Raw genomic sequence first — 22588 nt, forward strand, 5'->3', positions numbered from 1 at the left:
GCCTGACTGCATAGGGCATAACGAGTTTCTGAGGGATCACAAACCTTGCACTGGCAATATTTTCTTTCCAGCACTTGTTTTTAGTTATTAGAATAAAAGTACAATGCTGTTTTCCCCCCACCCTGCTACTTCTGACAAGGTTTTTAGACCTGTTGACACAGGAACTAACTTGATACATGTGAAGGTCTGTTTATTTTTTGTTATTTTTGTGTTTTTAAACCAAGCTTTATCAAAAGAAATAGTGGCACGCTCATGTTTCATTATAAGAAATGAGTTGTGGAACATACCACTATTAAGTAGAGCTGCTCCTTCACAGTTTTAGAGCTGTTGCTGTCAGTAATTTAAAAGCTTTCCATGAAATCCTGGTCATTGTAAGAATACTTTGCTGATCTTAGATGCGCTGATGCTAGTACCCAACCAGTACTGGTAGGTTATCAATGAAGCTGAAGGGATAAATACTAGTTTTTAAAGGGTTGGTGTTGGACTGTGTTTTGGGTATTTAATGTTAACTATGCGAAGAAATATTTCAAGTGTCTTAAGTACTATGCCAACTGGTATCGGAGCTCTTGATTTTATGATGATTTATTTTTCTACCTTCAGAAAACATTGTTGGGTGGAAAAATAATCTTAACTCTTCATTCTACAGTACTTTTATGGAAGACCCAGCAAATATTATGGAAGAAACTTGAGGAACCTTGTGTTTTTAGCATCACTCATGCCCTGTTTTTCCTTCTTGGGACAGTCAGGTCCATTGCCTGTTTTTATGCTTGCTTTGTTTTTACCTTTTTATCTGCTTTGTTCCTACAGTTGCAGTTTGGTGCTGCATAGTGTCCAGTGGCAGTCTCGCACTGTGTCTGCCTTGGTCAGTTCTTGTGTTGCTGTGTTGTGAATTGCATCAGAGTTGAACAACTGCAAAGAAAACTTTGCTGCATAATTTTTTGGGCAGACGAGTTCTCCTGTCTGTTTGCTGCACAGCTGATGGCTGAGTCTCTGGGTGTAATATCCCAGATCAGCGTAGCTGCTGCATGGTTCAGACACTTTGTAATAACAAGCCATAAAAGCTCACCTGGAAATAGGGACAGGTAATTCAGAGGCAGCTCTTCACAGAGCTGCAGCAAATTCTTTGCTAGTAGTCTGGCCTTCTCTAGCCTAGATGTTCAGAACCACTATATTAAGAACAGTGTTCTCTATATGAGGTATGTAAAGGTAAGAGGTGGTGGAGTAATTGTCAACACTGTACTTTTGATGGTATTAAAGCTTCTAAACACTTTCAAACTTGTAGGAATTACTAAGCAACTGTAAGCAACTGCCTAAGGAACAACCTGCTGTTGCACATTGTAAAGAGTTCTTATTCTGTGCCTAGGAGCCTTTTGTGGCAGATGAATACATTGAACGCCTGGCATGGAGAACACCTGGAGGAGGTTCCAGAGGTGGAGAAGCTTTCGATCCAAAAAGGTAAAATAAAATTGCATAATGGTAAGGTGAATGTGTCTTTAATGGTACTGTTTTATTGCACACATAAAGCCTGTATGTAGTGTTGGTGTGTGTCCAAGGAGGTTTTCTTTTGGGAGAATTACTAGAATTTGTGACCATGAGCCAATTATTCAGTAACAAGAGTAGGGAAAGTCACTTTCTGATTTAGAACTTTAGAGTGAAAGGGGATTGATGCTGTTTGTCCTTGTAAGATGTGAATGTTCCAAAGCACTAGAGTTACTGGATTAAAGCATAATATGAGGCTTCACTGCCACAGTCAATTTAATTAGTTTCTTGCTAGTTAAGCTCCCTGAGCTGGCTTGTTGCAAGATCCAGTAGTTTACAGACTTCGTGCAAATAGAAGGTGCAAACAGGTAGGATGGGAAGAAAGGCAGATACATGGCAATGTTGACTTAGATTGTTTTAAACTGAATTTGTGTAGGGTAGTCTGAATCAACAAACAGCTTGCTGCTGCTGAGTGGGGTTGGACTTGTGCCTCACTTCCTTACTTTTAGCTGCAAACTGCGGTTGGCTCATCTTATGTGAGCTCTAGGCAGGTAATCTCATGGTAAGCTAATCTTACTGCAAGGTCACCAAACTAGCCTGACAGGAAAAAATACCCAACTTTTTTTCTAGTTGTATTAGCAGTTTTGAGGGACTGGAGAAGCCTGGGAGCCAGGTGCATAGGGAAGAGATTGTGTCTGTGAGCTGGTGGTGAAAAGGGATGTGGAAAGGAGCAGTGCTAGGGTAGGGAAAGTGGGGAAGGAGGAGGTAGTGCAGGACCTTCTCTTGTTTGCGGTGGGCTGGCTTGGCTCTGAGAAACCTCACCCAGCTCTCTAGTTACCACACTAGCACTATGCAGTTTTATACAGCCCTGTTCAACGTCTAAGCTTTTGTACTCTAGACCTCTGGATCTTCTTTTGATTTGGCATGTTTTTCCAGGAGTGCTACTTCTTAATTTCTGTACCAGTATTGGTAGACTTTCTAGAGTTCTAATGAAGTGTCTTCATTTTTCACATGGTTATAACTTGGGAGAAGAGCTTGACCTTCCTGTTATGATTATTGGAACACCATTGAGCTAACAAGGTCACCAAAAAGTCCAGATATCCAAATGTTAATTTAGATTATGGTGATATGAATTCAAAGTGCAAGAGCTATACCTTAGTGACTTCTCATCCATGTATGTGATCTTATTCCAGATTGAGATTGTGGTAACCTGAGTTAGAACTCTTAAGGAGTGTAGGAATTACTAACTCCATAGACAAGATGTTGTTACTCAAAAGGAAATATGAAATACTTCATTAGCACAGACAAAGGACATTCCTTCTGGAGCAGTGTGGCTCTTTGGAGGCACGTGAGATGAGGAGGCATATTGCTGGAGTTATAGCAAGATGCTACCCTTGACATTCAGTTTGGGGCTTGTATCCTATGCAGAGCTTTACATGGGGTTTAAACAGGAAGAGGCCTGAAAATACACAACATTGCTTCCTGTTGCTCTTTCTCCACAGTTGTGCCTACTGTATTCCTTGGGGTAGTTAATGATTTGTACCAACATCAACTCAGTTTAACCTATTTTCTATGCTTCTGCTGTTTTGGTTGTGTTAACTTCTGTGATGCACTTTCCTGTTTTTCAGACAAGTGGGAGAATCCTGCAATAGTAAATAGTTTTCTTGTGGGATCTTCTAGTATTGGGCAAAGAGCCAAAATTAATATCAAAAAGAAACAGAACATTTGTTGTGCTTTTTTTCCTTTCTGTTTTTAAGAGATGTTACTTTTGTTTTGTAGAAATAATGTCGGAGCCTTTATTTCTGTTTCGAGAAACCCGACCGCCAGTGACCTCTTCTACTTGAGCATTCTTTCCTCTGTCACTATTTTGAGTGCTACTGCTGAATAAGTACTGAGTTGGCACAATACCTGTTTCAAAAACAAACCCCAAAGTGAACCGAATCAGCTTGTTAAAATGAATAGAAACTATCTACACTTCTCTAGGCTTTTGTTTGAAAGTGTGCTTTATGTCACTTACTATTGTTTGTTATTTTAAATATACTTCTGTAAACTTCTGTTCCTTGTGTTTTTTTGTGGAATCTAATACAAATTGCTTGGGCTTCTGGCAAACTGGAAGTGGAGGAAAGTCATCATAAACATCTGTCCCAGTCCACTTTTCTTTAAGTTGTGCTTTTAAGTTGCTTACTGTTGTAAAGGTACCACTTGAAGTAGGTTTTTTAGACCGACACATTGAGCAAAAAGGCAGTTCACATGGTCCAAGGAGCAGGGTAAAAGCCAGTCATTTTAGCAGCAGAAGTTAAAACTGAAGTTCAGTGACCCTCCATGCAACTAAAGAGAATGACATTAGTATCATTTACTTGTTCGTAAGAGAAAGCTCTACGTGTTGGCGAAGAGAGGTGCTGTAGTTGTTACTGAGAGGGTAGAATAATATGTTCTGCTTTCCCTTCTGGTTACTGAGAGTCTCCAGCCTGTGCGTAGGGAGCCAGGAGAGGAACAGCATGCTCATTCTGCCCTGCAGCGGTGCTGCAGGTTGGAAAGGCTTCAAGTTCACAAAAAACCTTCCGAACAGACTGTATGTGAAAATGCAGATTCCCGAGTAGCGTAGAAATAGCTTCCTGGAAGGGGTTCCCATTTCCTTTCCTCTTCTGCTTTGACATTAAATAAGGATAGCTGAGTTCTCAAATCTTTCATATGTTTTCAGTTATTAACTTGAGTTTTATGGCTATGGAAGATCCCAGAATTTAAGTGACTGGGTTGTTTAGAGAAGTATAAGCTAAAGAGGTGACTGGAATGAGACAGAGTGGATAAAAATAATAAGAAAGACAACATTGAGAATGGAAAGGAAAAGAATAGGGGAAATTAAAAATGCATTCAGATGTGCTGTATTTGGGAAGAGTAAAATGTGAGTCCAAAAGAATCAAAGTGATGAGAATGGGCAGAAAAAAACCTTAAACTGGTATATTTTATAGGCAGAAGTGAAGTTGGGAAGCAATGTATTTATAACCAAAACAGCGTTATGAGACAATATGATTGTATTAATTGCATATTTGATATGATGCTGATTTACTGTAACATGTACAGTAGAAAATATTCTCCTGTTATAGCCCTTACATTGAAGGAATATAGTGGCCTAAGCTCTCTTTGCCCTGATGAGACTTATTTAGACTTATATTTATGGGCATATAAGGATTTTTGTTCTGGTGGCAGGGCGACATGCTTGAGTGGTTGGTATTTAGGTATTTCCCTCTCCCCCAGCCCACCATTTGTATGATCCTGTAGCTTTTATGTAGACAGAGTTCTCTGTTGTATAACTGAAAAAAACCCAGCATTTATAAGTTAGATGTGATTATTTCAGCCTTGTAGGCAAACTCTTTTCTTTGAGTTTTTTTTAAGCTCTGCAGAAAACGATGTCTTTCCAACTCAAGTCTACTTTACTGTGTTTTAAATCAGATTACTGGAAGAATTTGTAAATCATATCCAAGAATTACAGGTAATGGATGAAAGGATTCAGAGAAAGGTGGAGAAACTAGAACAACAATGCCAGAAGGAAGCCAAGGAGTTTGCCAAGAAAGTACAAGAGCTGCAGAAAAGCAACCAGGTAAAATATAAAGAGTACAGTCAGTGCTGAGCTGTGTGAGTTTTAAAAGCATCATGTGCTTTATTAACGATTCTTGGTGTGGCGTGCTGCTGTTTGAGATAAAAATAAAGAGGGTTTGATGGAAAACAATTTCTCTTGTCAAAAGGGGCTTATTTGCATGTTCCATTAAAGAGGGTTAAGGATTCTTCGCAATTTAAAGGAAGATGCCAAACTTTAACCAGTTCTATGCACTTAATTAGTGGTTCTGAATGGTTCTGTAGTTCTGAGATGCAGCACCTGGAAAGCTGATGCCTGCATTCACTGTGCTGCTTACTCCAGTAAATCTGGTGTTTCTTAAAGTGCAGTAAATGGAAATCACGAGTTGTGTATCCGCCTCTATGTTCTCCCAGGTTGCCTTCCAACATTTCCAAGAACTAGATGAGCACATCAGCTATGTAGCAACGAAGGTCTGTCACCTTGGTGACCAACTGGAGGGGGTAAACACACCACGGCAACGGGCTGTGGAGGCTCAGAAGCTGATGAAATACTTTAATGAGTTTCTGGATGGAGAGCTGAAGTCTGATGTTTTTACAAACTCTGAAAAGGTAAGAGCTGTCAGCGGGATGAAAGCAGTTCAAAGCAATAAGCAGTACTGCCCTAATTACAAGCTGCTACCATGACTTACCATGGTCAGACTTCAAAACAGTGAGTGACTGACTTGTTAAAGTTTCATTGTTCTGAAATGTAAATTAACAACACTGGGCTGCAGATCGCTGATAAAGCATTTGTATTCAATGATGCTTAATGTGGCAATGTTGGCATTTTTCATTTTGTGAAATTATCAGAGATTCGAGAAATGCTGGGAGGGCAACTTTAGATAGCATACAACATCTGCCCTTTTCCTTTGAACCCCTTGCCTCAGATCCACCCTGTAATGCAGAATGTTTCTGAATACAACTTCTTTGTGAAACTTTACTCTTTTGGGTCAGTCTGCTGGCCTTGGATACCTTTTTGTCACAGCATGCCTTTGAGCTTTTTATAGTCCTGTGGTTATGTCTCCACCCTCTGAATTTAGAGGAACCAGGCAGGAAAACTTCAAAGAAACGTTAAAGCATTTTGTTTTTCTTATGCTTCAAGAATATGTTCGTGAAGCAAATATAATCTGAATGATGTGTTGAATAGAAATAAATTGAAAGGAAATTATCCAGCTGTAAGCAAAAAGGCACATACTACGCCTCTCTATGCTGTTTGATAAATAAAGTTGTTGGTTTTGGGGTTTTTTTTGAGGGTGTCCTGAGGAATCATCCTACTCTCCTTGTATTCTGTGCAGTGGTGTGATTGTAGTCAGGAACAAATGACTGTGTGGGAACTACAGAAACTTGGTTTATGCATTTGGAAAAAATACGTGCTTGAAGTGTCTTGAAGGACCTGAGAATAGGTTAATAGTCATTCCCTCTCTACTGAGCTGGAGGTATCTCTCAGGGAAATGAAAAACGGATTATTTTTTTATAGCTGTATTTCCAAGAAGTCAGTTGCGTAGTGGCTTCTAATTCATGGTCTGTGGAAACAGGGTAATTGCTAGTTTGATGGTTTGCCCTGATCAAAGAGGGAACACGTGCAAACTTCTGACTCCCAGGGAAAAGAAAGATTTCAACATAATAGAAGTTCTTCTATGGACAGCTTTTTCCAGATCTGCTTAAGCGTGTGTTTGGTTTTTTTTCTCATGAGTGGAAATAAAACATGCATTTTGAAAACATTTAATGGCAACATGCTAAATTATAAAGCTTAAGTTAAAGAGAATTATGTTGTCTGCTGAAGTGTCTCCTACAGAATTCAACTTATAACTGGAACTTTTGTAATGCTTCTGTTGGTGGAGCTGAAAAAGTGGATAGATAAATAGGGTAAACAAGGAATTGGGTATATAACTTTATACACCCTGAAAAATAGTAATAAGGTATTCAGCAAATCTGAAGGAATACAAGGGTAGTGAAGGTCAGAAGTCTTGTGCCAGTTTGCAGAGGAAGTGTGTGGGAGCACAAACAAGATTTTTCTGGATATAGGTTATCTCACTGAGAGAAATTTTAGCCAAGATGGGTTAGTGCTGTTCTGTAACTTTTTGCGTCCTAGTTTAAATTGTAAGCAGAAGTAGTTTTTATAGAAGAATCTGCCTAGACATGTGCTGTCGTGTCTTAATCCATCTTTGAACTAAAAATAGTTCTAAAGTATGAGATAATAACAAATAGGTGTAGAACCTTCATGTTTTGTCAGTCTTCTGATCTTCACCTGATGTGGGGTTTAGGTAGTGTTTTGGAGGATGTTATTTTTGTACTATGCCATCCCTCACAAGTGTGGGTTTTTCCTTGGGGCATTGGAGGTGGGGGGATACTGTGAAAGGAGAGGCAAGAAAGGAATTATAATGCAGTTATTTCATCAGGAATTCACTTTTCCCAGTGTCAGTTCTTAATCTGTTGGATTCAACACATGTTGTTGCTTCCCATGTTATGTTCTCCTAGGTATACTGGGCAATTTCTAACTTACCATCTCTATGAAAGCTTTTCCTTGTTGTCTTGTCCCTTGCTATGTTGTTGTGTCTTCGTCCTCTGAATCATTATCTCCCTTGCATTGCTAGTTTACCAGTCCCTCTTCTGTACTAAAGAATCTTAAAGTGAATAAATCACTCTAAATGATGAAAATGATAAACAAGTGGGCTGCTATCCCATGCAACAGCATTGCCCAGAGTCTTTTGTTTAATGTATTTACTATTATTATGTTCTTTTCTCCATTTATGTTCTGTGCTCAAAATTATTCTATTATGCCTTTTAACTTCCTCATAGAAATACTATATGTTAAAATTCTCTTGTCATTATTCGTCTGTGATTTTTCTGTGTTTTTTTTCCAGATGTTATACCCCTTAAGTTGTTTTATGGAGTCTGTATTCATTTTGATGTAATAGTTTACAGAAACTTGGTTCAATTAGAAATGAAATATGTCCAGGTTTAAGGAGAAACCACGGAGAATTGATTTGTTGTGGCTTCTTTTGTGCATAAGAAAAGGCTCCGAATTCAAGAAAATCTTAGTTAGCAGTTATTGTGTGAAGAGGAGACAAAAAATGTTGCATTTCTGGTGTGCTTGTTCTTTTTTTTTTTTTTTGTTTTATAACATTGGTGAATAACTGCTAATATACAGACTGTTCTGATGACATCAGTATTGATAACACTTCCTAGTTAGGTATTAAGGTTGCTGTAAGCTAGTAGAAATAACTTCTGTTCCATTGGATTTATTTGAGGAGCGTAGCTGCTTTTGACTTAAGAGGCTATTGTAAGCTGACAGTTCAAAATATAAGCTGCTCTTAATAAGCAGAATGGATACACTTTGAGAGCCTCGGCTTTTGCTGAACAACCAACCTAGCACGATGCCTGTGCTCTGCATTCTTACCTGTGTCTTGTTCTATTCTTGAAAAGTTTTAATCCTAGCCTGCTCTAAGTGGTGGGAGAACATTACTTTCCTCTCATTCTAGTTCCCTGGAACACAACTAATGGGAATAACAAGATAAACTGCATGCTCTCCATGTTTTCCATTGTGTCAATTTATAAAGGTTTTCCTTGAGAGTAGTAGCTAGAGCTTTCATCGCACCCTTCAAGGTGTCTTCCAGTCACGCAAACAATGTAATAAGTCTGTAAAACCATCCCAGAGCTGTGTCTGGTTTGGGCCAGTCAGTGCTGTGTGCTTAAATCCACTGAACTTCAGTTGCAGTCAGCTGTGTTCCCCACATTTCCAAAGTGGTTTCTGTGGTTTTAGCCAGACTAGTGAAACAGTCACTAAGCACTTCCTAGTTGCGCTTTTCATGCTAATTGATTATGGAAGAGTAAATGATTAAAGGCTTTCCTGTCCTGGACAGAGCAGAAATTTGCTTTCTGTATTAAATTTATCTGTTAGCGTTTGTATTCGTGCAACTATTCCTATTTTGTATAAATGCATAGTTAATTGACTTTCATCTTCGTCTTTGCTTTGGACTTCAGAGTTCATAGTTTCTAATACAGCTTCCATTCCTCCTTCCTTGGGAGGATGTGAAGTACTCTTAACATACAGCTATGCTCCACTTTGGTGCCCTTTTTCCCTTTCCTTCCTTCCCCACGCCAAGCATGTCATAATGTTTTGGTTTTTTTTTGACATAGCTCTACAGATTTCATCAATTGCAAAGAATTCCCTAGTGCTTTTCCTGACGTACCTGAAAGGGTTGCTTCCCGTTTCACTTCCGAGTTCGACAGAGATCTCCTTTGGTTAGGCGTCAGTCAGACTTTGATCCTGATTACTTGAAAAGTATAATGTTGCAGTGCAGCTTTGAGTTACTTATGTATTTTATTTCTAAATAGAAGGGGGCAAATTTTCATGAGATTGCTCTGACCCCGTTCTGATCAGCCCTGAGGAATCTTTGGTCTGCAAGCTGTGTAGCCCTGTTGGCACATTGCAGTGATGAGCTCTTTGTCCAGGTAGCTTATGCACCCACACAGACATGCCCGATGTAAACATATAACAAGACCTTTTATCTCATTTTGTCCTACATAACTTTATGTTAAACAAAAATACCTTAAGCGTCGTAAAAGTGCATACAGGAGCTGTAAGGGGATGATCTCTTCCATGGGTATATCCACTCAACCAGCTTTAGAAATAGGAATGACATGTATGGAAGTTGGACAGTGGAGGGGGAGGAAAAGAACAGCCCACAATCAGACCTTTAATTCTGCCATGTTTTACTCTTAACAGATTAAAGAGGCAGCTGATATTATTCAGAAACTGCATTTGATTGCACAGGAACTGCCTTTTGACAGGTAAAAATCTATCTGAACATCTTAAAAAATAAATCTTCACATAGCTATAACTTTCTGATGCTTCCCTTGTCTACTTTTTTGGTGCTTTGCTTAGTGATTCAGTTAGCTTTTGAGATGGATTGTGTGCATATTTCTCTCTCCTCTATTCTCAAATTTGTGTTCATATGCTCATGTTGTAGGATCATCTTTACATACACATCCTAAACTGCTTAACAGACTTCTAATGGGATAATTTTGCTGTGCTGACTTAATGCTAGATTTGAATTAGATGCTTGTAGGTTTTTATGGATATAAAGCATGTAACTTTTCTGTCATCTTTGTTACATGTTTTCATTCTTAAGTAGGGTGCCTGTTACTGGTTATCTAGGATGTCTGTGATTTCTCTTGTGATGTAGATTTGAATTTAATCATGGTATTTTTCTGTTGTTAACAGGTTTTCTGAAGTAAAATCAAAGATAGCAAGTGAGTTATCTATCCAGTTCAATCCACCTTCCTATATTTGAATTGTTAAAGATGATTAAAGAAGTATGCAGTACTGTCAGTATTAACAGTTTTTGTCGGTGCTTGTCTTACCTAGCCTTATGGATTTTTGTTGTTATCCCCTTTCCTCTCCAGGTAAGTACCATGATTTAGAGTGCCAGCTAATTCAAGAGTTTACTAGTGCACAGCGGAGAGGTGAAATCTCCAGAATGAGAGAAGTAGCAGCAGTTTTGCTTCATTTTAAGGTAAAACCTGAGGGTGTTCATTTAAATACTTAACCCCCCAACCCACAATGCGATAAGTGCCTGTTTTAAGTGCATGTGTGTGCATGGGCATAACCACCATATCAGGTAACAGTATAACTGCAAAAATACTGTGGTGTTCATCAGAAATCAAATACAGGGGAGTAAAGAAGGCAGATGATGGGAGGTTGGAGCCAGTATCGGTAAAGAACAGTTCAAGAAAAGATTTTCTTGTCCGTACGTGAACAAACCTTCATGCTTTAGATAGTGGTGAAACCTGTGGTGTATATCCACATAGAGCAGTGATAAGTGAAGTTAATTAGGTTTGTGAGAAAAATAGAGTTGAAAGTCTGCACTTTCAATGAATCTATTTTTTTAACAATAACTTTTCTGCAGGGGTTGTGTTTCCTTGATTTCCTTCTTCTGGAAGGGTGGACAACCTGCTTTAACACTGAGTTGTTTCTCTCCTTCCATAGGGCTATTCCCACTGTGTGGATGTGTACATAAAACAGTGTCAAGAGGTAATGCATTTTTTTTGCATGCATCTCTTATGTCTCGATTTATTTAGTTGTATAGGTTCTTGTAAATATGTTAAGAAATGTGCTTCTAAAACTCTAGGGTGCGTTCCTGAGGAATGATGTCTTTGAAGATGCAGCCATTCTCTGCCAGCGAGTGAATAAGCAAGTTGGAGAAGTCTTCAGCAATCCAGAGACTGTGCTAGCCAAACTCATTCAAAATATCTTTGAAGTTAAACTTCAGGTATTTAACATTTTACCACATTGAAGTTCATTGAGGAAACTTTTAACCCTAAACTATTGTAATAACAGTTATGGACCTATTGTAGTAAGTACTGAGAATTTACAGTATTTGTAATCTCATCTAAGGATGTGGAATCATGGCTGATTGCTCTGTAACAATTCAAACATGTAATCAAGCCTATATCAAAGCTGCTTCTGCTCTGAATGCCATGTGACTGAAAAATACTCATTATGTGAAATTATGAAGGAATCAAGTCTGTTCATTGGGTAGTTCATCAGATGTCACATGCACATTTCATTTCTTCTTATGCCCCCTACCAAGAATATGTTGGGAAAAGAAGTTTCACATATAAGCATCTTAAATCTGCTTGTTCATGGAACCTGGTTTCAAGTGTGGGGCTAGCACAGAGTAAGGGAAAGTAACAGGTGCATAAAACCAACAACATGACTATTTGTTGCAAAAAGCAATTTCCCTATGAATATTATTCTCCTAGTGCAGAGATTGAGCATGTGTTTCAACCCTAAAATTGTGTCAGTTTTGACTTTGTATTTATCGTAAACAATATTTTTGTCCAAATATTCAGTGACAAGAAGGCTCTAAACTTGTGTGTACTTTGTGTATGTATTATGAAAAGCAAATATGTAAGCATTTCCTTTGCTTACTGTCAGCTGCAGAAATGCCCCCAGGCCTCTGCTGCTTTTGATTTTTAAAAAGACAGGATTTTGTGTGTGTTTGGTCAAGCATATTTTCCAGGCAAGCTGTCTTTTGTCTTTGCTTCACACGCTACTGCTTTGTATTATTAAATAATTTCTTCTGAAGGATTTATTTAGCTCTCTCTATAGATAAAGCAGGATCTGTAAATTAGAGATTTAAAAACAAAGAACATATGAATTACCTGAAGACACAGACATACACCGTGCAGTAAATTACATACAACCTAGCAAGTAGTGAGTGTGACCTGTAGTTGCGAGTTCATCTTCTAACAGATGTACCCACATTTTCCAGAGTTATGTGAAGGACCAGCTAGAAGAACACAGGAAATCAGATGCAGAACAATATCTGAAGAATCTCTATGATCTGTATTCAAGGTATTTATATACTGATGATGAAGTTATTGTTGTAGATGTGCTCTTGTAATAGATTGCTTTATCAAGGTGAAGGAAGAGATGCAAAAAAAGTAAACAAATAAAATTGAAAATGTTTTTATGATCATTAACCTTTACAGTGGTAGCTTTCCTGAAGAAATGTTTAAATTGCTGTTATTATTTTAATGGGAATTATTTAGTATAGCGATCTTTATAGTGAGTTGGGGTTGTTCACCCTGGAGAAGAGAAGGCTCTGGAGCGATCTCACAGCAGTCTTGCAGTACCTGAAAGGGGCTTGCAAGAAAGCTGGGGAGATGCTTTTTACAAGGGCCTGTAGAAACAGGACGAGGAGGAATGGCTTTAAATTGGAAAGGGAGTATTTAGATTAAATGTTAGGAAGAAATTCTACATGAGGGTGGTTACCTAGGGAAGCGGTGGATGCCCTATGCCTGGAAGTGTTCAAGGCTAGGCTGGATGGGGCCTTGAGTAGCCTGGTCTGGGGGAGGTGTCCCTGCCCATTGCAGTGGGGCTGGAACTATATGTGCTTTAAGGTCCCTTCCAACTCAAGCCGTTCTATGATTCCATGATCTTTGAGAGTAATTTTGAAGTTGTGCAAAAGCCAGTCCTCACTGACAACTCAGTTGATTGCAGTTGGGCTATATGTAATTAAGCATGAATTATGCAAAATATAAATATAAATAAATATAAACCTGCTAGAAGTCTTCATCGCAATGAGGATTCTGTTGTGCTATGCACTTTACAAACACATAGTGCTGCAGTTCATACAAATTCAACCTTCTCTTTTCTCCTTCTTTGTTTCTTTTGCATAAAGAACTACTAATCTGTCAAGCAAATTGATGGAATTTAACTTGGGTACTGATAAGCAGACTTTCTTGTCTAAGCTTATCAAATCCATTTTCATTTCCTACTTGGAGAACTATATTGAGGTGGAAATCGGTTATTTGAAAAGTAGGAGTGCTATGATTCTTCAACGCTATTATGATTCCAAAAACCACCAGAAGAGGTCCATTGGCACTGGAGGGTAAGTTTCTTCTGTGGAGTTTTTTACTTTTAAAACAGAAGGGAGTTGATAAGGGGAGAAATGTAGTCTGTGCTGTTAGATGGACAGTGATGAACTGCAAAAAGGCAAACTTCTAAAGTGACCTCCAGCTGTTTGTAATGTGCTATCACTTTATGTTAACTTCTGCTAAAAAGTGTATTGCTCTCGGTACGTGTGAATGGTATTTATACGCTCATGGGAAATGAAAAATACCAGTTAAACCTATGTTTCAACTTAGGATCCAGATCCACAAAAGGACTGAAGCAAAATTAAGGTACCTAAAGCATGTATATGTGTGTATCTAAAAGCATACATTTTTTTTCACCTGCCCAGGTCTTGTGGTCCCCTCCCAAGACCTAGGAAGGGGAAAAGACCATAGCAATGTCAGTGAGAAAGCTCTTAATGAGTCCAGAAGATGCAGTGGACTTATAGAAAGGTAAAACAAGACTTCATTATCCTTAGGGTAGAGAAACTCTAATAAAGGACGAGTGAGAAATGGGAAAGGAAGAATTAGAACGTGTGAGGCAGATGTGATTAAGGCTACTGCCCCTTTCAAGGAGCTACTGGGTTCCGTGTGTCAAGAATTAAAAGTTATTGGGAGAGAACAGCAGCAGCAAAGAAATTAAATGAATTAAAAAACAAAGATGAAAATTTAATTTTCTTGGGGAAAATTAAATTGATGGTAGTGACTGACTTTATGGGTTGTTTTATGCATGGAAATGTGTTGGAGCATGCTTGACTGAATCAGGACTGCTGAGATAGTGGATGAGGATGAGAGGATTCGTGGGCATGGATGAGGTAGCTCTAACTAATGTTTTGAACGTACAATGTGACAGAATGCTTGGAGGCTAAACTTTGTCCACAGAGCATAAGTGCCATAGTATTCATTTGAAACTACGCTTATTCCGCAGTGGGGAATAGCTGCTCCCATGGTGTGAGCGCACCATGGTAGAACAGTTGGTCGTGGGATCAGAGGTCGTAGTTTTGCATTTACTGGCAACTTTTATGCTTGCAAGACTGTCTTAATGCTTGCGTATCCTAAACTGTGTCTTGGGTTCTGTTTGAGGTAACAACTATTAATAAAACATCCAAAGTCATTGTTGAACTTGAACATCGGAATTTCCACACAGTGAAATCTTCTCTCGGTCTGTCTTTGTTCCAGTATTCAAGACCTCAAAGAGAGAATAAGGCAACGTACCAACTTGCCACTGGGGCCAAGTATTGATACGCATGGAGAAACTTTTCTGTCACAAGAAGTGGTGGTTAACCTTCTGCAAGAAACTAAACAGGCTTTTGAAAGATGTCACAGGGTAAGTTTGTTTCTGGTGATCTGCATTAGTGATAGAATTTTGTGTGTGAAATTAAATCGTGAGGTTCAATTTTTGATTCAAGTGTGATAGGAAGAAAGGAAGGACATTCTTAAATTAATTCCCTTTTGATTTTTTTTCACTGATCAGGGTCATTGTGGAGGCTAAGGGTTTGCTTTTTAAATGTGGATCGAGTTGTACTTTGTGGGTTTTAGTATTATCTGGTTTTGGAGGAAGTGAGGATGGTTAAACCTGCTGTCTGTATTGCTGCTTTTGCTAAATTAGACCTGAGACCTAAGGAGCTTTTTGTGGGTTTTTACCTGCTTTAAGAATACAGAGAATAGTTCAACAGTGTTTTTTTCCAGTGTCACGTGCCGTTTCTTCTAGCATTAGAGAATTTTGCCAATAAAATGCTGAGAGGAATTATCTTTGACATTGTTTTCCTGGGTAACTCTGGTTTTACTACCTGTCAGTTACTGTTTGTCTGGTACTTCAGTGTAAATGAAAACCCTAGAAATTTAATTGCAAGGGTTTTTTTATTAGCTAAACACTGATTTCTTGCAAATCTTAATACCTCTAACATTCGAAGTTAGCTTAGTGCAGAAAAACTTAACATTTAACATATTTAGAAAATTCAGTATTTGATATACTTGAGGGGGCCACAGCTATAACAATGTACAAATACTGTAGACACTGAAATGGCCCCCTACCTGGTGGTGAAAGTCAGTGACTGCAGGACAAGCAGGCAGATCGTTATTTTTCTCTATCATAGAATTGTTTGGTTGGAAAAGACCTTTGAGATCATCAAGTCCAACTGTACCTGTCCACTACTAAACCGTATACTGTATGTGGTAGTTGCTAAAGGTGGTTGTTTAATTCAAGGTATTAACTAACTTTTTTTCAGTTGTGTATGGCGTTTTGTCCCCTCCTTTTTCTGTTGGCATCAGTTTTTTTTTCACACTTTATTTAAAAGCAATTGTGTTGGGACAGAAACCAGTGCCAAATGGATCTTGGCATGTAAGGAGGTTTTTTAGAATGACAGGTATTTAATTTCTCTGTTCTCACATGTGTTGCTAGGGCTTTATTTGTGGTCGGGGCAGGTCTTTATGCATAAGAGAAGTTAAAACATGTCCCTGGCTAACTAACTAATTGTGATATTTATATCACGACAGATGCAGGCAGACACACTCTGTCCCAACTGTGACTGCTGTAGGGAAAATAAGTTGTCCATTCTGAATGTAACCATTCATTGAAACATTTTGCTGTTTGGACATATCTGATGGTATTTTGTTGGGGTTTTTGTTGCAGTTTTTGGGGGAATGCAGCAGAAGTCTTTGGGAGTGTGCTACCACTACAATTCAAGTCAATTTATGTAATCTTTCTTACTCCTAGCTGCATAAGGTCTTCATATAATTCCTTAAAAACCAAAGCCGCATTGCTTATGTACAAAAGCCTTGACGCTTAACCTCAGAAAAGGGATTTACTGACAGGTTGCTGTCCAAAATCCCGTGTTGCTTACAGCTTATGAAGTACAGATGCTGTGTGTATATGTGAGCATTACTTAATAAAAACGTCCATGCTTCGCTGGCTCCAGCTGAACTGTGATAAACGTAGCAGAGGTTCAGTCTGTGTAATTTTTTTTGTGCAATACTGTGGCAGTGACTAAACAACCACACTGGGTGAAACTGAAGGTCCATCTAACCCAGCATCCTGCTTCTGGCTGTTGTCAGTGGCAGAAAATTAGTAAAAGGGGAAAAGGGCAGGTTGTGGAGAGAATCAGCTTTTCTGTGTAAGTTTTTCCTAGCATCCAGTGATAAGCAGTGTAGGTACATTCTTGATTACATCTGGACAAGTTGTGTTTTAGGGACTGTTATCTGCTTTTTTTTATTGCTATTATTATTGTGAAATGCTTATGTTTTTGCTTTTTCATAGAATCAGAATGGTTTGGGCTGGAAGGGCCCTTTATGCCCACCCAGTTCCAAACCCTCTGCCATGGGCAGGGACACCTTCCACTGGATCAGGTTGCTCCAAGCCCTGTCCAACCTGGCGTTGAACACCTTCAGGGATGGGGCAGCCACAGCTTCTCTGGGCAACCTGGGCCAGGGCCTCCCCACCCTCATCATATAGAACTTCTTCCTAATGTCTAATCTAAATCTTTCCCCTTCCAATTTATACCCCTCCCTCCTCATCCTACCACTACAGTGTTTCAGTATTGTGGCATCCTGTGGTGTTCTGGGTTCAGTTTACTTGTTAATGCCAAAAGGTTTATCGATACTGAAGGCTATTTCCGAACAGTTCTCTTTATGGATACTTTTCATTTAGAATAAAATTCCAGTTATTCTAGAATACTTGTTACATTTTAAGCTTATCCTCCTTGCAGTATTGGGTAAGCTTTCAAATGTATGTAAATCTGACCTTTAGGATAATTTATTTTCTCTTTCTTTAAAGCTCTCTGATCCGTCTGACTTACCCAAGAATGCTTTCAGGATTTTTTCTATGCTTGTAGAGTTCTTATGTACTGAACACATCGATTATGCATTAGAAACAGGCCTTGCTGGTGAGTGTAATGTTTTATGAGCGTTTCATCTCATTGGCCTTTCTGTGCAGATGATCTTTGCAAGTCATAGAATCATAGAATAACCAGGTTGGAAGAGACCCACTGGATCATTGAGTCCAACCATTCCTACCAAAAAAAAAAAGTCCTTATTGATTGGCCTTGTTTAGAAAGTATAGGTTGAATGAAATTTGGTTTGTGTATTTGGGACTCAGCATTTAATGTCTTCTGCTGTGTAACTTCCATTTGGGGAATTGAAGTACAGGTGGAAACATGCTACTGTCGTCAAAAACATTGGTGTCTCAAATTGGGACATCAGCACTACCTACCTCTTTTAGTTGTTCTTTGTGCTATAGCAGCAGAATGTCTTCACATTAAGGCTTAGGATCTTATGTTTTATAAGAATTCCATGCTTGTTTGTATACCTATGCATTTTAAAGAGTGAGAGCAGATATGAGAACTGCTTGTATTAAACAAGTTAAAATCTTGACAGCAAGAACCTACTGTTTCTGCGTCAAAGCACAAAATTCGCGTAATGTTGAAATATTTAAATTACCTGTTCCATTTTGCTTCTAGAAAATTTAAAAGCAGGATATTTCTATGCTTATGGTTGTTGCCTAATACAGCTGTGAGAAGTGTTCTGTGTATGGCACCATGGTAAATTTATGAAACTCTAAGCCCATGATTTAAGTGTTTATGGGAAAGTTCTTCATCATGCTAACTGTAAGAACTGTGTATCATTACAATCCTAATGACACCTTCTTTGCTTTAGGCATTCCTTCTTCTGATTCAAAGAATGCAAATCTTTATTTCTTGGATGTTGTCCACCAGGCCAATACTATTTTCCATTTATTTGACAAGCAGTTCAATGATCATCTGATGCCATTGATCAGGTAACTTTGTGATTAGCATTTCCTTTGTGAATGGTCAGTTTTGGTGAAGAAAGCAAGTTTTTTTTTCATTCTTAAAGAACAAACTCCTCTACAAAGATGGAGTAGGTCAGCTTGTTGTCGGTAGATAAAATGCTGTCATGAGATGGGGAAGAAGGGAAGTGTCATGGTTTAGCCCCACCCTGCCAAACTCAGCAGCTAAAACTGGTGCAGTTGAGCCTTCAAAATCCCTTTCCCTCCCCCGAGCCCTGCAGGAAGAGAGGAGAGGGAAATGAGAGGAGGAAGACTTATGGTTGGAAGCTAGAACTACAGCCTAAATGTAGATGATGATGATAAGAATGAAAATAATTTGAAGGTAATAAAATATAAACAACTACGTGAGATCACACCCCCACCCCACCCTTCGATGATGCTACATCACCACAAATGCTACAGAGCAGACACAGAAAATGGGTCCATGGCTAGGAGGGAGCTGAACTCAGGAACCAAATACAGAAACACACGAATTTTGGATCAGGAGCAACCAGACTGACAAGGTCTGGATGTCAGATGTTGCAGAAGAAAGCGAGACCCTGGTGATCTCAAATTTATACCAAGTATGACACCTACAGGATGGAATACTCTCTTGGTCAGTTTAGGGTCACCTGCCATATTTGCCCCTCCTTGCAGGTGCGGCTCCTTTTCCACCAGCTTGAGGATGGCCTTGGCTAAGTGGCCTTTTTGCTACCAATGCCCTGTGTTATCGCTTTAGCGAAGAACGCTGTCTCCAAAACAGGCACTTAATTTTCAGAGAAGCGGAGTTACTTAGAGCGACTGAGTTGAGTCAGAAGCTGATCCTACTTTAACTCAAACCACAACAGGTAGTTAAACAGATCGCTACCTTGGAGAACAAGCAGGCAGGAGGCAGCTCCGCAGGTATTGATAGAAATAAGAAACAAGTTGCTCTGTAGAGACCTTACTGCTGCATTACAGGCCAGGATTACAGGGGGTTTGTAGCTGCACCCTGGAGTGAGTTGGCAATACTGGGGCTGCTGAGATCCCTCGGGTGCTTCATGGGCTTTGCAGAGGAGACAGCTGGCCCCGCGGGAGCCATGTGAACTATGTGAAGGCTGTGTGGTTTTGGTACCCGCGAGCTGGACGCACTCGAGGTGGAGTGCACAGATGTGTTGTGGCTTAATGTGCATGAGGAGCTGGGTTTGCTGGCTCATCTGCAGGGCTGGCAGCAGCAGGGAGGTGCTGCTCTGTAAGCACAGTGCTGCCTGCACTGTCAGCACCGAGCAAATCCCACTCTGGGTCAGCTGGCAGTTCAGGCTCTTGATTTGTTCTGAAGGCAGCAAACTCCAGCTAAACTACCCTTTCTGATGGGATGGGAAGTATTCAAAAAAATCCTGTTGTCAGTAGCAAACTCAGCAGACAAATTTGTTTTGTTATTATAACACCATCGCTCCCCCAACCCTTTATGCTCTTGCAGTTCTTCTCCTAAATTATCTGAATGCCTTCAGAAGAAAAAGGATATCATAGAACAAATGGAAGTGAAGCTGGATATGGGTATTGACAGGCAAGTACAATTTAAACTTTCTGTTAATCTTTGGTTCTTGTAAAATTTGTGGTGTTAGCTTTTATTTAAGGATTAATTACTTCTGAACACAGAACTGAGTTTTTAATTTACTTTTTTTAAATCTATAGGTGTGCAGTACTGTGCATGGAAAACTTAGCTTTGGTTTATTAGAAGGTTTTATTTTCCATGGCAGATTTCTGACCCATAAATACTCCTGGAAGGATGTTAAAGGATTTTGATTATGCTGAAAGAATGCAACAATTCAGTTTACCTTATTGTCTCAGACTAGTTTTTTCTACTTTAAAGGCAGGAGGAATGATGATTTAAATAGGTTAAAGACTTGCAGGATTTCCACTAGGAGCAAAGTTTGACAAAAATAGGTTAGATGCTTTGCTTGAATCTGTGCAGTGCTATGGATTAGACCTAGTCATAAAAGTCTATAGGCATGGACTGATTTTGATGCAGACATTGACTTGCTTCGAGGTTGTGACTGACTCATTTAATCTTTTTTTTCCTCCATTTCTCCAAATAAAAATGAGAATATAGCTATAAAAATTGTAAATTAAAATCTTAGCTGCTTGGCAGGAAAATAACAAACAAGCTTAATATTAGGAAATGGATCTGTTGCGTGATGCCCTGCTTTGGTCCAGAAGCATGTTGTGTTCCAATAGTTGAAGGCGGCGTTCATCAACCTAGAACGTGTTGCCCAAGCATTCTCTGCCTGTTTTCTCTCTCCAGTAAATGGAAATGATCCCTCCTGTGAGAAGCAAGGGCTTTTCTGGGAATTATTATTGATGTTTTTGACAAGTCCACACTTTAGTGGAGAGAGATGAGAACAGCATTGAGCAGGAAGAACAGGCGTTAAATTCATGTCTTCCAGGGTACATTCTGCAGAGAGATGGCAGAGTCATGGAATGGTTTGGATCAGAAGGGATCCCTAAAAACTATCCAGTTCCAATCCCCTGCCGAGGGCAGGGACACCTCCCACTGGATCAGGGGCTCCAAGCCCCATCCAGTCTGGCCTTGAACACCTCTAGGGATGGGGCAGCCACCACTTCCCTGGGACAGTGTGAACCCACACTCATCGTGAAGAATTTTCTGTAGGTGGAAGAAGAAAGGTGGAGATAGAGTAATGTGTGAGTAGCAGCTGAAATTTTAGCTGCTCCTGCTGGAAATCACCTTAGAAATCTAAACTCAAAATTTGAAATACTTGAACCATTGAGACCATGAGCTTAGATCTAGACAAGCATAAGTGGTCATCAGCATTACAGGAGTTTGTAACTGTTTGTGTGAACTTAAAAGTGACAGTAAGACTTAGAAGAACAAGCCCCTGTTGGAAAATGGTAAATTCATAGTTTCTGTGTGTGGGGACTTCAAAAACATTTGTGCTTTGGCACACAGAAAAGTGAGGTTAGTTCTGAGATTATATGTGAAATGTGTTCGTGTGCCTGCTTATGTGCTGTTTTCTGGTGCCGCTGATGCTATTGAGAATTGATTGTCTTGCGTACAGAAATGATCTTAGTTCAAAAAAATAAAAGCAGATTTCTAAACGTTGGTGGTTTCAGCATTATCCAATCTGAAAAGGTCTTATAGCAGCTTCTTGAATGCATTCACAGCCATTGTCTGCCTCTGTAAAAGTGATTTATTAGCCAAACAAAATTAATTCAGTTGATTTTCTTTCAGTGTATATTGTGTGTAAACAGCCTTCTGGGAGTATTTATTGAAAATGGAAATAGGGGAGAACACAAGATATGTTTTCTTTAATGTTCTGTTGGTATGTGGGTTGTTGAACAAAGTACACCTGAAATGCAAGCCTGAGCTCTGTGCAAAAGCAAGAAGGCTTTTCCCCTCTTTGGATACCTATATTGTCACTTAACCACAACTTGAATCCTTCAAGGCCAATAATGGCCTTGACTGTTTCCTTCAGGGGATGAAGAAGTGAGAGAGGTGGTGAGAAGGGGAGGGGGAAAAAAAAAAAAAAGGAGAGACAGAGGGAGGTAACAGTAGGCACAGAGAGAGGTGTTCTTTTTCAGTTTTCCCCTCTTTTATCCCTTTCTTCATTTTCCAAATGTTTTCTGATGCTTTCTTCCAAATAATAAGCAGTGTGATCTAATTTTGCTAAACTGATTGGAATGCTTCCTTGGGCTGTCAGACTCTGTGTTGAGGAATGCTCTCCAGTTTCTCTGAGGAGCTGGGTTTGAATGGATTACCTTGCAATGACTGTCCCCCCTGTAAAACCAGCTGGCCAGTGTGCTGTGTGCTCTGCTCCAAGACACTGAACTTTGAGGAAAGCGTGCTTTTAGAGTTTGGGGGGGCGTGTTTTGTCTCATTCTCCCCTTTTTAACTGCTTACGTAAAATCAAGCTTATCTGCTCTAGAGGAGTGCTTTGGAACTTCAGAAGAGTGCATATGAGTGTGTGCATGTCTGTTAAATTAAGTGTTTCCTTTGACGTGTCTTAGCACTGCTTGCTTCTTACACTAAAAGCAAACCATTACTATATCTTCTGTAGATTACTCAAATGTTAGAGAATATTTTTTCTCATTCCTTTATGCTGCTTATTTCTGTATGGCTGTATTAATATATGTAAATATAAAATTAAAGGAAATTCAAATGTTCCCCTCAAAACCCAATTTGTGTTTTTAACTTTAAAGGACGCTGAACTGTATGATCGGGCAGATGAAGCACATCTTGGCTGCAGAGCAAAAGAAGACAGATTTTAAACCAGAAGATGAAAACAATGTTTTGATTCAATATACGAATGTAAGTAG

At 39.3% G+C, this 22588-nt stretch overlaps 1 protein-coding gene across 3 annotated transcripts in view; it reads left to right on the top strand.

Moving 5' to 3' along the window:
- Positions 1–22588, top strand: part of EXOC5 (exocyst complex component 5) — a 29965-nt gene that overhangs the window by 4278 nt on the left and 3099 nt on the right. Inside the window, exons 2-17 of one of the 3 annotated variants that reach the window (XM_069856825.1) lie at positions 1364–1455; positions 4930–5077; positions 5467–5661; positions 9821–9885; positions 10319–10347; positions 10501–10610; positions 11084–11128; positions 11226–11366; positions 12372–12454; positions 13284–13493; positions 13750–13785; positions 14674–14821; positions 17267–17375; positions 18145–18265; positions 19734–19820; positions 22472–22580. In XM_069856825.1, the coding sequence (XP_069712926.1) occupies positions 1364–1455; positions 4930–5077; positions 5467–5661; positions 9821–9885; positions 10319–10347; positions 10501–10610; positions 11084–11128; positions 11226–11366; positions 12372–12454; positions 13284–13493; positions 13750–13785; positions 14674–14821; positions 17267–17375; positions 18145–18265; positions 19734–19820; positions 22472–22580 (1728 nt within the window). The remainder of the gene's footprint in view (positions 1–1363; positions 1456–4929; positions 5078–5466; positions 5662–9820; positions 9886–10318; positions 10348–10500; positions 10611–11083; positions 11129–11225; positions 11367–12371; positions 12455–13283; positions 13494–13749; positions 13786–14673; positions 14822–17266; positions 17376–18144; positions 18266–19733; positions 19821–22471; positions 22581–22588) is intronic. The other 2 variants (XM_069856826.1, XM_069856827.1) reach the window with 2 other exon arrangements.

The sequence above is a fragment of the Phaenicophaeus curvirostris genome, chromosome 5 (assembly GCF_032191515.1).
Source record: "Phaenicophaeus curvirostris isolate KB17595 chromosome 5, BPBGC_Pcur_1.0, whole genome shotgun sequence".
In the NCBI taxonomy this organism is placed as follows: domain Eukaryota; kingdom Metazoa; phylum Chordata; class Aves; order Cuculiformes; family Cuculidae; genus Phaenicophaeus; species Phaenicophaeus curvirostris.